This window comes from Carettochelys insculpta, chromosome 9, assembly GCF_033958435.1.
Source record: "Carettochelys insculpta isolate YL-2023 chromosome 9, ASM3395843v1, whole genome shotgun sequence".
Classification (NCBI taxonomy): Eukaryota; Metazoa; Chordata; order Testudines; family Carettochelyidae; genus Carettochelys; species Carettochelys insculpta.
Genome location: NC_134145.1, coordinates 12,434,533 through 12,451,946, shown reverse-complemented (window position 1 = coordinate 12,451,946; position 17,414 = coordinate 12,434,533). Strand labels below are relative to the sequence as shown.

Here is a 17,414-nt window from a genome sequence, read left to right as displayed (position 1 = left end):
TCATGTTTGACCAAATTCTACCCTCTCAAAGTCCCACTTCAGTGCACATGGCGTAAATGAGAACAGAATAGGGTCTACTACATTGTTATCACTTGAAAATAAATCATATTATTTAAATCATATTAATTACAATAAGTGTTTTACTACTATTGGTTTTACTACTGTGTTTTACTACTGTTAATTGTATTAATGCACATCTAAGGTTTATTCCCAGTGTATGACATGCATTACAAATGAGAGGACTGACTACACCAGTGGTTCCGAAAGTTTTTGGTATCACACCCCCCCTTTTGATTTTTGAGAAACCCTCATGCCCCCCACCTCTTCTTTACCATCATCCAACCCGTTTAACAAAAAATTCAACTTGTAATTTAAAATAAATACAAAAGCTTGATATAACAATGTTTTGTGCCCATTGACCCTTTGTCTAAGGGAGTTAGACAAACTCAAACTCATCTAGACTGATTGGTAGGTTTCACCACTTGCTTGTCCTCAGTATTTCACAGCACCACATGGCAATCATAATAATGTCATAAGAAGCAGTAAAACATTCTGTTCTACAACATATAATAGAAGAATAGTTCCAAAAGGGCATATCCTGTCCCCAGATACAAAAAATGACAATAGAGCCACGTCTACACGAGCTGGCTACTTCAAAGTAGCCGCGCCAACTTCGAAATAGCGCCCGCCACGTGTAAGGGAGTTAGACAAAGGGTCAATGGGCACAAAACAGACATCAAAACACTCCAGATCCACAAACCAGTTAGTCAACATTTTAATGGAATGGGGCATTCTGTCAATGACCTAAAGGTATGTGTGTTACAGAAAAGGAATTATCGCACCGTTTTGGAAAGAGAAACATCTGAGCTGTCTTTTATATTCAAATTCGGCACATTAACACATGGTTTAAATCGTGATGGGAACTTTCTGAGTCACTATAGGGGCTTGTCTGCAAACTTGGCTCAGTCTAATTCTTGACCTTTCCCCCCACCCCTCCACTCTCTGATTTGTTCACCTTGATTATCTTTTTCTGATTTGTCCTCTTTGTTTACTGTTTTTGGTTCTCTGTGCCTTAAATATTGAGTCTGTTCTGGTCTGGCTATGGTCTGAAGAAGTGGGTCTGTCCCACGAAAGCTCACCTAATAAACCATTTTGCTAGTCTTTAAAGTGCTACTTGACTGCTTTTTGTTTTGATAGTGTATAGACTAGCACAGCTTCCTCTTTGTTACTATTCAACAGAGAAGCAGCTGTGTTAGCCTGTAACTCCACGAAACAAAACAGCAATCATGTAGCCCTTTACAGACTAACAAAATAATTCATTAGGTGATGAACTTTCGTGGGGCAGACCCACTTCCTCAGATCTGGAAATGGGTCTGCCCCACAAAAGCTCATCACTTAATTATCTTGTCAGTCTTTAAGGGGCTACATGACTGCTTGTTTGTTTTATGATGCCTCATGCATGCCTTTGCGGGGGGGAGGGGCGGTGTGCAAGCACACAGACTGGTGATATCTGAGCAGGGCTCTGAAAAAACTCGGCAGGCTGCGAGCACCGGGCTGCAGCACAGCCACCCGGCAATGCCTCTAGTGTTGCACTGCCCGCGGGCTCGGGGTGGGACTGGAGTCACAGACTGGGGTCGAGAGTCGGCGCCTATCTCTTTAAGTGGCTGGACACGCTGCACAAACCTCCTCCCACTGACGCACAAGGGCACCGCCTCGTACTTGAGCGACAGCATCTGAGCTAGAGATTGGCGGGCGCTATCAATGCTGGTTTGGGAGGAGGGGGAAAGTCAGCAGCAGAGATCCGGATTGGCTGACACTACCGTTGTGGGGAGGTGGGGGGAAGAAAGGAAGTAGCTGAGCTCTTGATTGGCTGGCGCTACCATTGCGGCTGGGGGGGGTGGGGAAAGGCAGTAGCTGAGATTCTGATTGGCTGGCCCTACAAAGACGGCTCCTATCTCTTTAATGGGGCGGAGCGACCGGAACGGTGGGTTTTGGGTTTCCGGCAACACGGCTATATAACGGTGGCCTGGGCTTTCTCTTCTGCTACGGCGGCCTTTGGAGGGCGTCTTCCTTCCGCCCGCTTCTCGGGTAGTCTGACGCCTCCTTTCCAGGTGAGCGGCCTGAGCCGGACTCCCTGTCCCCCTCAGCGAGCCCCTCGCCGAGCACGCCTCCCTGCGCTGGCGGTCCCTCGTGGCCAGCCCCTTCCTCGCCCCGCCGGTGTGCGTCCTTCGGGGATCCCGCCGCCAGCCCGCGTCTCAAAGGCACGAACCCCCATTGTCAGACTCACCCCTCCCCGCCTGAAGTCAACGGGAACGACAGGACGTCACTTGCGTGTGACTGGCCCAGGAGGGAACCTGACCCGTCCCGAGCCTCCCGGGGAGCGGCCTGTGGTGGCTTAGGGCAAGTGGGAAGATGCCGCGGCCCTGGGAAAGGGTGGAAACTGCCCCAGGGATGATTCTGTGTTTCTTAGTTAATGATCTTCAAACCTACTCCAGAAAGGACTTAGTCTTTCTAACGCCTCTGTGGGGCGGCCGCGGTACGGCGGCCCACCGGGGAAGGGCGCCTTTCCTGGGGTGAAACTGGCGTTGTGTCTGCTTAGGAACATTGTACGACAGGTTAGGACAAGAAATAGAGAATAGCACGTTAATGTTTACTAGTGGAGCGAGAAAAGAAAGGAAAATGTAACCAGCCAAAGTGGTATTTGGACTGAATGTTACGGATAAGCCCTTATTCTCTGGTATAGGGTCTTAATTACTACAGACATCAGAAGCGTAGTTTGACATTTCCTTACATGATTGAGTATAATGGTTTTGCAATATCTAAACCTCTGTGTTTTTTGCAGGAAATCTTAATACTGTACCTATAGTATTCATGCTGATGAGAAGGGGAAGCTACAAATACCTGTTCCATCAATGTATTGAGAGAGAAACTTCGTTTCAAATCTTTACGGAACTTTCCATTTTAGGTGTTTAACTTTTAGTTTGCTGTTCAGTAATTGTAAAGCTCTGAATACTCATTCAAGAGCCTACTGAATGAATGGCGACTGTGGATGATTTAAAGTTTCAAGGTAAATTGCAAAATGGGCCAAAATTTTCACTTTAAGGGAAATAAATAGATGATAGTAACTGATCTTTTTAAGTGGTTATAGTCTTTTGTTTGATTTGCCTGTGGATGTGAGTTTAAGTAATGAAAGTTTATGCAAATAATGTCTGTTTGACTTTTGGACAGCATCTTTCTATATGAGCATTTCAGAATACTTAAGTGATTAAATGTTATCTCTGTCTTGTTTGAAAATACTGATTATGGTAATGAAAATTTGGAGTTGAATCTGAGTAGAACTGGCCCACTGGATGCAAAGAGAGGAATATTTTCCCATGTAAATAGAATTAGATGTTGAAAAAATGTCAAACTTGTAGAAATAACTTTCTTTAAAAATACCTTCAAACCTGTATAACGCTAATCTTTGACGCTTCAGGCTGTCTAATCAAATCTATTCAGCATGGGTATGAGCCTGCACCAGTGCAGAGCTCCACTTGCCTGCTTATGGACATAAAGGTCTGACCTGTGAATCTAACTGACGAATGCGGACCTAAAGGCTCTGATATTTAGTTAGCAAAAGCATGCCATTCCATTAACTGAACGAGCACCCAGCTTAATCTAAGCCACTTCAGGCTTTAAGAAACAGTTCACACTGGATATGCCTGTACTCATAACATAAGCTCTAAGACCTTGTCTACACTATTAAATTTTGTTGACAACAGTCATCTATCTTCTGCAACACAGTACAGGTATACATGCTACAGTGCTCCTTCTGTTAACAAAAATTGCCAGCTATGCCAGCAAAATAAAACTGCCTTTATTAGAGATGTTGAGATTTTTTTCAACAATGTTATGGTGACCTAAGTGTTAGTATAGCCACTGTTCTTGGTTATGGTACTGTAAATGGCTTCTAGGATGTGTCCCACAATGCCCATCCTGACTACTATGTCCAGCAGCATGAGCTCTGCTGCCCTGCATGCAGGTACATAGGTACTTGTCCCTCCCCTTTTAAAGCCATGGGAATTTTTGAAATTCTGTCTCCTGTTTACTGGCATGGAGTGCTCACATCACATCTTTCCAGCTGACCATGGTGGCTTCGTGCTGCAAATGTTCTTTATCTTTTCTTGGAATGGACAGAAACATTATGTCCCTACAGTTCTTGCATTCCTTCAAGTTGCCTTTCTTTGGAAGCTTGATAAGGTAGCCATGTTTCCAGCCTCGTGGGATCTCTTTCAGTGTCCCAAATTTTCCTAAATAAACTATACATGTTGACTGATGTTTCACTTCCTGCCTTGATTGCTTGTGTGGGGATATTGTCTGGCCCAGGTACTTTTCTGATTTCTTTTGTAGGTCTGTTGCTGTTAATTTGCAGAGGTATATTTGCAGGTGGTAACTCAGGAGGTTGTATGTGGGCAGGGCAGTTCTGTAGCTCTTCAAAGCGTTCCTTCCATCTACTGAGCTGATGTACCCCCATTAAGGTGTGTACCATCTGTAACATTAATATTCTTTAGTAACTAAATTCTTGCAGCTGATCCTCTCTAAAACTAACATATAGATCTACCTTTATTAATCTAAATTGATTTGTTTCTGTGTAAGGTCCTTTTTGGATATGTGTCACACTACTACTAATAGCAATGGCAAAGACTAATCTTTCAAATTTCTTCATCCATCCAGGTATACCTAAATACCGGTATGTGCCTAAGTTCAGAAAAGGCATGTAAGTAGTTCTCATCCTTGTTTTGCCATCTCTTATAGCCTTTTTAACAAACAAAATTATATGTAAAAGTCAAAGATTTGCTTTATCATAACTTTTTGATAACTGTCTCTTGATGGTTCCAGAGAGGCAAAAATAATCCCTTTAGAGTTGTAGGTGTAAGACAGTAGTTAAAAAGGCTGTAAAAACTGGCATGAAGAACTTTGTGGAAAGCCTTGCACAACAAGCTGCAGGACAGAGGCTTGAAAGAGCTCTATAGCTTCCATGTGATGTTATCTGAGTCACGGCATGTAGTAGATCAGCCATAAGGAGGGTTGTGTGCTAATGAACCCAAGTGAGCAGTTCAGTAGATGGAAGGACTGAGGATAGAGCAGTCTTAAAATGAAGTCTTTTGAGTAATAAGCACAATTGATATAATATATATATTTCTTAAAAGCTTGAATGTCACTTTTGTTACACTGTGCTTGTTTTCAGAATTTGATGTTGCTGCTAACCTGCTGGCAGGAAACCCAGATGCAACCACAATAAGTATTGAGGAGCCAAGTGAAAACCCCAGGAATCAGCATGGCCTTCTGCAAGAGGCTGGGAGGGAGGAGGATGATGAATTACTGGGGACTGATGACTCAGACAAAACTGAGGTAACAACACATTGATAATGCCCCCATCAACCTGATGAAGCTAAATACCCTTTACAATACTCATCACTTTTATTGGTCAGAAGGAGGGACAGCACCTTGCTGGCCCTGTTAGCTGTGATGGAAGCATATACTTTAATTCCCGCTTATACCTGGTATAACACTGTTTCACAACCAGAATATGCATACCCCTCGGCATATGCACAGATCTTCAGGGAGTACATCAGCTCATAAGTGCACTAGCAAAGTTAGTACAAATTTCATACAATGAGTTGGTAATACTGCTCTGTACATATTACACTGATAGTAAAATATTTATATTTTAAGTGACTTGTAATTTTATGGCAAACGAGAGAGGAAGCAATTTTTTCAGTAGCAGCGTGCTGTGACACTTTCTATATTTTTATGTCTGATACTTGTAAGCAAGTAGCTCTTCAGATGAGGTAACTCTTGGTGTATAAGAGAAACCAAACCCCTGAAATGGGTACAGTAGTCTGGAAATGTTCAAAACCACTGTATTAAAAGGTAGAGACAGCAAGAACCCTCAGATTCTGACTTCCTGAGAGTTGATATTAGGAGTGGGGTGGAGGTATGTACCTATGTAAGACTAGTTGAGCAAGACATTTAATGGCAGTTATGTTATTTCTAAATCTCCTGACCCAAAAAAGAGGCATGGAAATCATCAATTTGTATATCTCGCATATGCATCCCCAGTGGAAAATAGCATCTGCAACTAACAACCACCAGGGACAGTAAGAAATAATTTTCTTACTTCCCATTGTATAGCATAAGTAATTTTACTGGGCTTTAAATGAGTTAAGTAAATTTCTATTGAACCATCTTTCTATCTTAGTTACTTGCAGGACGGAAGAAAAGTGCACCCTTCTGGACATTTGAATACTACCAGACTTTCTTTGATGTGGATACTTACCAGGTATGTAATTCTTGTTAATACCTGTATCTTACTTCACAAAATGGACATTGCAGTGATTTAACAATTTTAATTGTGGATGAATATTTATAGAGCCTATATAATTATTTCATAGTACGCTTGATTGTTAGTAACATGATTGTATTTTTCCTAGGTCCTAGACAGAATAAAAGGCTCAGTTTTCCCAATACCAGGCAGAAACTTTGTGAGATTGTATATCCGCAGTAATCCAGATCTTTATGGTGCGTACTACTTGTAACGTTAATATTCTTTAGTAACTCAATTCTAGCAGCTGATTCTCTTTAAAACTAACACATAGATCTACCTTTATTGATCTAGATTGATTTGTTTCTGTTTAAGGTCCTTTTTGGATATGTGCCACGTTAGTCTTTGCCATTGCTATTAGTGGTAATCTTTCAAATTTCTTCATCCATCTGGGTATGCCTAAATACCGGTACGTGCCTGAGTTCAGAAAAGGTGTGTGAGTAGTTTTCATTCTTGTTTTCCTGTCTCTCTTAATCTTAACAAACAAAGCTGTATGTAAAAGTCAAAGATTTGCTTTATCATAACTTTTTGATAACGGTCTCTGTTTCCAGAGAGCAACTAAAATAATTCCATAGAATTGTAGCTGTAAAGACCTCTCGAGAGAGAAGTCATTTAAGAAGGTAAATAGAATTTCAGCAGATAGTACAGTCTGCTTACCAAATGGTTTAAAGTTCCTACTTCATGATACAAAATTAGTAAAGGAAAACTTAATTAGCGTGTATTGCTCTCATGAAGTTAGTGTGGGAACTAATACTATGAAATGGAATCCAATTTCTATGAAGGAATGATTGTTTTGAAATGCCTGACACATTTAAAAACACTGTCAGTTTAAAATAAATGAGCTAAGAATAGGGCTTTTGACCTCTCCTCCCACTTGGGTGGTCATTTCTTTTGTGGGGGTTTTTTCCCCACTGTTCCCTGCACAAATGACAAACTAAGGACCCACAGAAAATATGGAAACTGGTTTCTATTTAATCCAAATAAAAAATTCTGAAAACAGAAAAATAACTTTCTATAATCTCCACAATAGTGGTTCCTTGAAATACCTTTAAATCCAAAAGCTCTCATTGTTCCTCAATGTAACCATAGTTGTCCCTAGTAGTAGTTCTTTTTTTGTAATGTTAACTCTTAATTTTAAATTTTTTAAAAAAATTGTTTTGTTTTGCTAAAAACTGAAGGATGGTGTTCAGTATTAATAAACCTCTTTAATGTCTCTTTACAGTGTCTATAGCTGCAACTGCCATCTATGCTTATGCTTGGCTGGTTCCTCTGGCACTCTGGGGATTCCTTATGTGGAGAAATAGCAAAGTTATGAACATAGTCTCTTACTCATTTCTTGAGATTGTGTGTGTCTATGGCTATTCACTCTTTATTTATATTCCAACAGCAGTAAGTATGGCCTGAAGAACGTCAGATGTATTGTGAAACTTGTCAAGAGTTTTTATTAAGTGGTGTTTGAATGGGAAATTTACATGGCTACATTGGCTGGTGTTTGCTTTTACTTTCCAAATGAAAAGGTTAGCTGGAAAGTATGACATTAATATGGGTGTCCTCTAACTAAAAACACAAGTACCCTAACTCCTTAAATTATGTAACGGGCTTCCTATTGAATATTTATACCATTTATTTCTCTTGGTTGGAATATTAGACCTGCTCATGTGGGTGATGTTTTCTTCTAGTGGCTACAGACTATAGGTCGTAAATTTGGTCCCTTGAAAAAATTTAATTAGTTCATCATATTTTACATCTTACAGTGGAATTCTTCATTTTAGAGAATCTCAGGAACTGGTAAATTCTTTTGAACCAATGGAACTCTTTCTGAAATGCACTTGCAATAAGCTTTATTTATTCTTATTTAGTACAATCATTTCATTGATTCCAGGTAGTAAACCTTGGTACTTGTTTTGGTGCCAAATAACACATGAATTGTATGTGCTAACAGTCCTGATGAAAGAATGTGATATATGGAGCTATAATTCCAGAAATGCAGAGTTCTTGTTACCCATAGGCAGAATATGCAGCTGCGTAGGACACCACTGGGTCTTAATGTCCACCCAGCTGCCTCATCGTATCCCTGTCCTGTGACTCTGCTCCTCCAGAGACAAACTGGTTTACTTAAAATTGGAAAAAGCCTGCCCAACTTATAAGTAGAACATCAGACCTGTGAAAGAGCCATTCAAGTCACTTAACAGGTGGCTGCCAAGTTCAGATATACGGTATCCATTTCTGAATTTACTGTTTAAAAAAAACAAAGCAGTCCTGTAGGACCTTAAAAACCAAAAATTTTATTCAGTGGGTAATGAGCTTTTGTGGGGAAGACCCACTTCCTTACCTAATAAATAAAATTGTTAGTCTTTAAGGTGCTACAGGACTGCTTGTTTCTGGTGTGTTCGTGAAGCTACAGGCTAACACAGCTACCTGTCTGAATTTACTGTGTTAGTCTACAGTACTTTAGTTTAAAATTTTGCTTTAAAAATATTTGATTATAAAATCATGTCTCTAAAAATCATCTCCCTCCCCCGCCCCCAACCCCCAAGCTGCCATCAGGCATAGAGGTACCAGTTTAATAGTACTACATAGGGCCCCATAAATCCTCAGGATGGTCCTGCATAGACAGTGAATTAAATACATTATCTTAATATTTAATAAGGCCTTTTCTCTGTCCTTTTTTAAAACAGATTTTGTGGATTATTCCGCTAAAAGCTGTACGATGGGTCTTGCTTATGTTTGCTCTGTGCCTTTCGGGATCCGTTTTAGTAATGACATTTTGGCCTGCTGTTAGAGATGATAATCGGAGGATTGCCCTGGCTACTATGGTGACTGTTGTGCTTCTTCATGCCCTGCTTGCTGTTGGTTGTTTGGTATGATAATGTTCTTAATATCTAAGATACATAGCTTATTTAAACCAGCCTGTACAGTAACAGTGTTTTATTAAAATTAAGGAGATTATAGAGTTTGTTTAAGCAGATCTCTTAATATTTGTAAAGCATAAGCATGCTGTTGTGAAGAAATAATGTGACAGCCATATTAAATATATGGAGATATACCTATCTCACAGAACTGGAAGGGACCCTCAGAGGTCATGGAGTCCAGTCCCCTGCACTAACAGCAGGACCTATCACCATCCCTGACAGTTTGTTTTAACATCTATTTGCCCTAGATCCTTAAATCACTCTCAAGGATTGAGCTCACAATCCTGGGTTTAGTAGGCTAATGCTCAAACCACTGAACTATCCCTTTTCCCACTGAATATTGAAACAGCACAAAAGTTTCTGTAGATCTCTCTCCTAGAGTTTCTATGGTGAAAGTAGCAGTGATTGGTTATATTTTTAGCATAAATTGTTCCTCAAGTAGGAGTCTTAAGTATACTTTGCATTTATGACACCAACATTTTAAAGCATTAACCTTTATCATATGCAATTAACATCTTATTCAGGTAAGCATCTTTTAAATATAATCAGATGTTCACTGTATAGTGTTTTTTGTTTTCTGATGTGTAAGATACAAGCTTGCTGTTTCTGTAAACTCTCCAGGAGAAAAACAGGAAAATCTAGGGATAAGTGTAATGGAGAGAACAAACAATTTTTGGGGATTTTCTTCCCTGCATCCCACAAAAAAATAAAATCTGTTAGGGATGATGCTTGGTCCTGCTGTGAGTGCAGGGGACTAGACTCAATGACCTGTCAAGTTCCCTTCCAGTCCTATGGAATAGGTATACCTCCATACAAAGCTAGAGAGGCATCATCCAAGCCTCAGATTTGATAGCTAGATTCTTTGTACTCCAAGGAAGTCTTTGAAACTCTTTAAGAATCCAAAGTAAATGCATATTGTGTTCCAAAGTAAATAAATTGAGCACAATACAAATTATGTATGGGGGTCATCATCCTGACTCCAGTGAAGTCAATATGATTTCTGCCATTGACTTCAGAGGGGCCTGAATTTCACCAGCAGTCTCCTCCAGAGGAAAAATTCAACAGGGTCTCCGTGTGGGGAGGGTATCTTTGTTTTCTTTTTCTCCAACTGCATAATAACAATCAACCAAATAACTTGCCATGAAACTTGTTCCATTCTAAAGACTATCTTAATCCTATTTTTAACTACAATTCAGTACCTTTTTTATCAAGCTCCTTCCACAGAAACCCTTTGAATTAACAATTTTGTGACTTTGTGGAAAGAGCTAAAATTTGGTAAATCTGTACCTGCATAAAATACAATATGTGAAAATGAACATGTCAAGGTGTGGAGAGGTGAAGTTGTGCTTTTTTTTTTTTTCCCCCCCCCCGCCCCCCCCTCACTCACATCTAATAATGTAGGCATACTTTTTTGATGCTCCTGATCTGGCTGTTCTTCTTACACCTACTGCAGCTGCTCAAAATGGAACGATAGTAGCAACAAAGACTCAGTAAATAAGGTAAGAATTTGGGCTGTCGAGTGATTAAAAATGTAATGAAAATGCATTATGTAATTAATTGCCTAGTTAAACATATTAAATATATAACTTTCTAGATTTTCAAATACACTTTTCAGTTACAACAGAACAGCATACTAGGCTGACTTCATATTTGCTTTTGCTTTATAAATGTTTATGCTGCAAAAATGAAAAATATTTTTTCAATTCACTTCATACAAGAACTTTTATGGAATTTCTTTATCATGAAAGTTGAACTTACCAGATAGAGAAACAGGTGAATCAAAAATAAAATTGTTTTATTAAATTGATTTTATCAATCTGATCAAATCTATTGGCAAGTGTAGGAAAAAATCCAAAATATTTAAATTTCAATTGGCACTCTAACAGTGTGATTTAATACTAGATTAATAATTTTTTGAGTAAATCACATGAATTAACTGCAATTGATTGACAGCCCTAATAAGAATAAATTTTCAGCTCTGGTCATGTTCCGAGAAATCTTGCCAGCATTAGGAAGAGAAATTTCTGGGCCATTTTTGATGAACTTGGATTATTGTGAATAAGGTGGAAAGTGTCTGTGTCTTACTAGAAATGATAGTGGATTGAACACATGCACAGATCACCAATCTGATTTTTGTTTTTAATATGTACTAGGGATATTAAAAGAATTCTTCCCTGCTTTACCTTTTCATAAAGTTTACCATAAGTAAACAAATATTACTTAACAAAAAAAAAAACTAGGTAATATTTCCCACCACTTAAAATGAAATATTTGCTGCAGGGATAATAGAAGTTATTAAAATAAACAGATGTTGTAAACATCAAATTTTTAAAATAAAGAGGTAATAAATTGTCCCCTTGTTTCATTAATGTTCAGGTCAAAAGATAAGAGTTAGATGAGACATTCCCCTATGTGATAGTTTTTCAAAGTATTAGCTCCCAGATATAAGGAGATCAATGTTTTTCTCTGAGCTTATTTCTCTTGGTATCTGAGATTCATATGGACTGAATTTCATGCGTGGGATGGTGTGAATTCTTGCTGCTTGATAGCTAGGGACACTGCCAATGCAAAACATCACTTGGATTCAGAATAGGGATAAGAGAAATCTGAACTGGTCCACAGGAGGCTAAAGACTGTGTGTGCATGAGAACAATTAGTACAGCATTATTACAGGTTGAACCTCTCTAGTTCAGTATCCTTGAGACCTGACCGGTGCTGGGTGGGAGAATTTGCTGGACTGCAGGAGGTCAATATTGTCTAGTAGCATTACCAATACTTCCACTGCTTATTGGTCTCTCAAAAGACACTTAGGGGTAAACTAAAGCTAAGTAATGGCACAGAGGCAGGACTGGTGGCTGTCAACAAAGTTTAGGGGACTATGTGAAACTTGGCCACACTCAGGATAAGTGGTTGTCCAAATAACTAAAATAATGCCAGATTACAAATGTTGCTAGATGGGAAATTTATGGGTTAGCGAGGTTCACCCTGTAGAATTTACTGAATTCCTGCTCGTTCTTAAACTTCTTCTTTTCAACATAAGATCAGACACAATCCACTTGCCTTGTCTTACCAAGATTGATGATGATTTAACTGAAGATTATTTTCTTCCAAAAGGCAATTTATCCCAAGTGACTAATAAAATTCTGAAATGCTGCACTAAAACTCTTTTTAGACACAATGTATGTATACTCTTTAATCTGTGGAGATATTCCATAGTGATAGGTTCTACTTCTGTTTTTCAGATTTCAGTGCTTGTATTCTTCACCTGTACAGTAATTTTTAGATATTTTTTCACTCAAGAAAATGGAAATTGCCAAAACTGGAAAAAAGGAGGACAAGCCAGTGCAATTACATCTAAATGCTCATCGGAACACTAGTAAATGTGTAATACTGCTGATCTTATTTCTTATTCAGGCCCTTTTTTTTCTTAATTTCTTCATACCTTGCACTCATTGCAGTGCAGGTCTCAAAAAATAAAATGCTCCAGAGCATCGTTTTGAATTTTTTCTTTCAGAGTTGCAAGATGTTTGATACAGTTTTATCTAAAAAGCTAGTAAAACTTCATTTCTGTCAGTCTATGGGGAAATTTTAGATTATTTCATCTGACAAGACTAAATTACAAACCACGCTGGAAGACAGAATTTTGCTTAATTAGCTATAACTACCCCAGGGGTCGTCTGTATCTACAAAAACAACGAGAAGTGCATCTGACAAAGTGGGTCTTTGCCCATGAAAACTTATGCTCCCATAAATCTATTAATTTATAGGGTGCCCTAAGACTTCTCATTTTTAGTTATAAATCTCACTTCTAAAAGATTTTAAGCTAGCACATCAAGCATCTAATGCCAAATTTTAAGGTTTCCTGTGCCATCTTGATTTGGCCTCCTTGCTTGTATGGAGTAATAGTGTGTGATTATGGAATTAGTGACTTTTTCATGTGACAGCTGCATCATTCAGTGAACTCACCAAATGGTTTACTTCCATTATTTTATTTTTTTTCACTTACACATGGCCCTCTAAATGATTCCTCTTGTAATCAGCACATGGATACCCTCACAGCCTTATACGACTGTTGGATTTAAATATCCACTATAAGCTACTGCCAGAATGCCAGTAGCTTTCCTTATATCCATGGGAATTACCTATTAAGTAGAGAGGAAGACTAGTCTCTCATAAAGTCACTCAAATAAATTCAGAGTTGTTTAGCCTTTTTTATTTAAAAAAAGAAAATGCCTTGTCTATAATCTGTGGTTAGATGTATCTTGGGACAAAGGGGACCCTGCCTTCAAATTTTCTTTTCTCTTTATCGTGTTTATCAAATATTGTTGCACAATTGAACAAAAGACTTCTGGTATTAAATCACAAAAATGCAAGTTGCTCTGTGTTTTTAAAAAAAGCAATAGGGATGTAGTGTACATTTAGGCTCCATCTACACTAGAGCGTTGTAGACAACAGCCGGCTTTCTCAAACTTCCTTCTACTGCAGTTTCCGATGGGGGGGGCGGGTGCTATTTCACTTTTGTGGCGGTTCCAGTGTTCTGCTTAAAGGGATGTCCCCGAGGCTCCTCCTTCCCCTTCCGTCTGCGCAACCCTGCTTTGTTTTTGTTTTAAACCACAGGCGTGGTTGCTTCTAGTCATCCCGGTGCTCTTCCCAGCGTAGCTTCGGCGCCTGACTCCCTTAGCTGTGAGAAGCGCACAGGGCGACTGCAACCTCCTCGCCCCAGCAGCCGCAGCTCGTACCGGGCTGGGGTGGCGATGGGTCTGTGGGAACACCGTAATTAACCGAAACACGAAGGGACGAAGCCCGCAAATCTTGCAGGAGTCGGTTTGCTCTGGGCGCGGTGCACGCCGGGATATGTAGTTGCCAGATTTAACGTCTCAGCAGCCTCCCCGCTGTCGTCACTTCCGGTAATAGGGTCCTTGTGAGGCTGTTTTAGGCGCGCCTGACGGGTGGTTCCAGCAGGCAGCGAGCCGGGCAGCTCGCAGGAAGAGATGGGGCCTCAGCAATGATGCCTTTGAACGGTGGCGGTAGCAGTGGGGCTCGCGCTCCTGCGGGGATGATGGGGGCGGGCGGCGGCGGAGGCGGCGGGGAGCAGCGGGCGCTGCTCAGGCAGGTGAGGGCAGCGCCGCGGGCAAGGCCTGGGGCCAGGTCTCGGGTAATCGCCTCAGACCAGGCCCCAAGGTCGGGCGAGCGCCGCTGCGGGCCGTTCCAACACGCGGGAGCCGGGCCTGGCTCGCGCTGATCCCGCCGCGGCTCGGCTGCCTGCGGCTGGTGCCCTGCGCGCAGCTCGGGCAGTTGGGGCTGTAGGGAAGGAGGGGCTGATGGCGGTGCCCTGCTGGGTCCTACGCACCCCCGGGCTGGCGAGCTGTTCTCCCGCGGCGCCCGTCACTTCAGTGCCCGGCTGGAGTTCTTAAGGCGCCAGAGGGATTTAAGCGGCTAAATCTTACAGCGTTTCCATGGCTGGTAGACGCCAAACTCGAGTGTTTGAAAAGTCCAGCCCCGCACATGGACCTCAGGGTGCGGTGAGGACGCTGGAGAAGTGACCCGGCGTCGTGAGCAATGAATCACGGGTGCTGGGTCTCTGCAGCAAGTGAGAGCGTTACAGGCTCTTGCCCTGTTAGTCCAAAGCCCGCTGGAATCAGCTGACTGTGAGATACTCTCGTGCTATGTTATATTACAAGTTGAACAGCTGCGGCTCTGCAGTTATGCCACCATAAGATAGGCACTCACCACAGATGCTGAAGAGCATTTTCCATTACTGTAATACGTCCACCACCACCTCCCTCTCTCCAAGAAGTGGTAGATAGGCTGTTGACCTAGTGACATCTGCAGTGGGGGTTAGTTAAGGAAAATATATTGCATGTGGAATAAACTTTTTAATGGTTCTGAGTGATGTGGTTGGGTTGGCCAAAGCATAGATCAAATCTTGAGGTTTTTCTTTTAAAAAAACCAAACCAAACCTGTGTGTGTCTAACTCTCATGGTTGCAAGAAGAGCCTGAAAATGTGATGAATTTGGTGCCTACAAGTTCAGAAACAAAAGGCAAATAAAACACCTCCAGATTTATTATTTCTAAAGTCTCATGGTTTATTGGTGCCAGATACATGCTTTGTGACTGCTTGCTGTTGACAACATTGTGCAAAAATGTGAGTTTTCAGACTGAGTTACATGGTACAGGTTGTATGTTCCTGGTCTAGCATCCTCAGGACCTGAGTGATCCTGGATGAAGGGAGGTCAAGCTGCCTGCCTGGAGAGGGGCGGGGGCACTCCTCCTCTAGGGCTCTCCTGCAGGGCTGCCAGGCTCCCTCCGCCCCTCCAGCAGGGGTCCCCACAGCTGCTGGCAGGACACTGCAGGGCCCAGCCATGGGGCTGCTGGGATCCCTGCTGCTGGGGCTGCCACCAGGGCTCCATGACCCAGACTGTTCTCGTTTGTGGGACTGCTGTGGTTTCCCCATCTCCAGCCATCTGGGGCTGGCAGCATGGCTCCACTGCCAGTTCAGCCCTGGGGCTTGCCAGGATTTCCCACCCCCAGCTGGAGTCCCTGCATCTTGGGCTGCCAGCAGGGCTCCATGCCCCAGCCAGCTCCCAGCTGCAGGGATCCCGAGCTAGGGTTCCACAGCTGCTCTCTGTTCTAGCAACATCCATTGTACAGCTGGACAAGGGATGGTGCTGGATGAGAGTATGCCAGATGAGGGAGTTTGAACTTGTACTTCAACTGGTATTTGGCTTACAGTGGTAGTGTTTAATGTTTGTGTTGTACCACTGCTCATGTTTTCTTTTGTCTTTTTAGGTTTTGGGTTGGAGAGTGGCTGCTAGTACCGCCTGGTCAGTCCTACTGCTACCTTTGTGTACGGCAGCTTTCATAAGTGTTAGCAGCATTGACTTGCTTCATCCTATACAATGGATTTCAGGTAGGTGTTCTTCCTTACTCATGCAATATTAACATTCTTTCTGTGCAAATGTTAAAGCATCCTGGGTACTGCATGCTTCTTATGCTTTGATTAAATTAAAAATATATTGGTCATGAAATTGTGCTGGAAACTGAGTTTTGTGTAGGTTATGTAGCTTGGGAGTCACTTTATTTCAACACTGAATCAAGTCCTTAATTTTTAAATGCATTGTTCTGTTTTCCACCTATTTTGCCCAGTGGGAACCTCTGTAAGTGAAAACTCATCTCATAAATCTCCCTCCACTGTCTGGTTTTCAAAATGTTTAATTATTGGAGTCATTTGGAGGTGCTTCATAGACCATTGGTGAACCAGAGTTTGGGGAGTCGCAGCTCTAAGGTCTCTGGTTTATTTACATTTGAGACCTTTCTAAATTAATGGAAATTGATTAGTTGCTTTTCAATATATTACTAAATTTGGTGTTTAAAGTCTAATACCTATCTTTATCAATGGTTAAGTGATTTGTTAGTGGGTGAGAGGAAGGAGGTGAATATATATTAACTGATGGCAGAAGGAAAGCCTACATTTACAGGAATCATGTTGACTGTATCTAGTAGACAAGGCGCCAACTGGAAAGCCTGTTAGTTGTGACGTTCAGCTTTTCAGGGAGGTATCACCTTCTCTTACCCTTCTGAAAAAGGAGCAAACAAATAGAAAGTAATTACCAGTAACTAATATTGTAGGCTCTGTCAATACTGCAAAGTTTTTCCAACATAAGTTTTGTTATATATTTTCCACAGTTAGTGTATTGTGCACGTGATTGGCTCCTTGGGTCTGTGCTGCGTGTACTCTCCAGGAGTGCTTGTATTGATGTGCAGTGCTTTATGGATAAGTATTCCAGTATGCAACTTACCACTGGTCAGTGCACTGTTAAAACTTGACAGTGCATTTTGGGACAAAATTGATTTTCAGGTGACTGGGAGCCACCTGGTCAAATTCTTGTAATACAGTGTCATCTATCCCATAATATTTCTCTTTCATAACCTTAGCATCTGTTTTCAGTTTCTCTCAAACCTACATGGGACTTGTTGCTGTCTGCTATTTCTGACAGAAGCATGGAACCAGCACAGTTTTCTTTAATATTGTCATGACCATTGCAAGCAGAGGATGCATATCTTCCGGTATTTGCAAAGCTTCAAGAAGAACTGCAGAGGACGCTGATTTCCATGTGGTCCATTTGCCTTGGTACCAT

At 41.3% G+C, this 17,414-nt stretch overlaps 2 protein-coding genes across 3 annotated transcripts in view; both read left to right on the top strand.

Moving 5' to 3' along the window:
- Window positions 1-1,978: 1,978 nt before the first annotated feature.
- YIPF1 (Yip1 domain family member 1) lies at window positions 1,979-13,623 on the top strand. 2 transcript variants are annotated; one of them, XM_075003221.1, is made up of 10 exons: window positions 1,979-2,111; window positions 2,843-3,067; window positions 5,228-5,391; window positions 6,242-6,322; window positions 6,474-6,561; window positions 6,680-6,796; window positions 7,587-7,753; window positions 9,043-9,225; window positions 10,678-10,775; window positions 12,519-13,623. In XM_075003221.1, exons 2-9 carry the CDS (start codon window positions 3,037-3,039, stop codon window positions 10,768-10,770), a joined length of 924 nt encoding a protein of 307 aa, XP_074859322.1. In that variant the 5' UTR covers window positions 1,979-2,111; window positions 2,843-3,036; the 3' UTR covers window positions 10,771-10,775; window positions 12,519-13,623. The 2 variants fall into 2 exon arrangements, with proteins under 2 accessions (XP_074859322.1, XP_074859324.1); XM_075003223.1 differs by lacking the exon at window positions 1,979-2,111 and adding an exon at window positions 2,240-2,261.
- A 652-nt stretch (window positions 13,624-14,275) lies between these two features.
- Window positions 14,276-17,414, top strand: part of NDC1 (NDC1 transmembrane nucleoporin) — a 29,781-nt gene continuing 26,642 nt past the window's right edge. The window contains exons 1-2 of the mRNA XM_075002510.1: window positions 14,276-14,389; window positions 16,066-16,186. Coding sequence (XP_074858611.1) covers window positions 14,282-14,389; window positions 16,066-16,186 — 229 coding nt within the window. The 5' untranslated portion in view covers window positions 14,276-14,281. The remainder of the gene's footprint in view (window positions 14,390-16,065; window positions 16,187-17,414) is intronic.

Excerpts from the sequence above, each read along its gene's own strand:
- YIPF1 (XM_075003221.1), top strand. The coding sequence starts at position 3,037 with ATGGCGACTGTGGATGATTTAAAGTTTCAAG. Across the intron at positions 6,323-6,473 it reads TTGATGTGGATACTTACCAG|GTCCTAGACAGAATAAAAGG; the intron begins GTATGTAATTCT and ends TATTTTTCCTAG. Across the intron at positions 6,797-7,586 it reads CGTGCCTGAGTTCAGAAAAG|TGTCTATAGCTGCAACTGCC; the intron begins GTGTGTGAGTAG and ends GTCTCTTTACAG.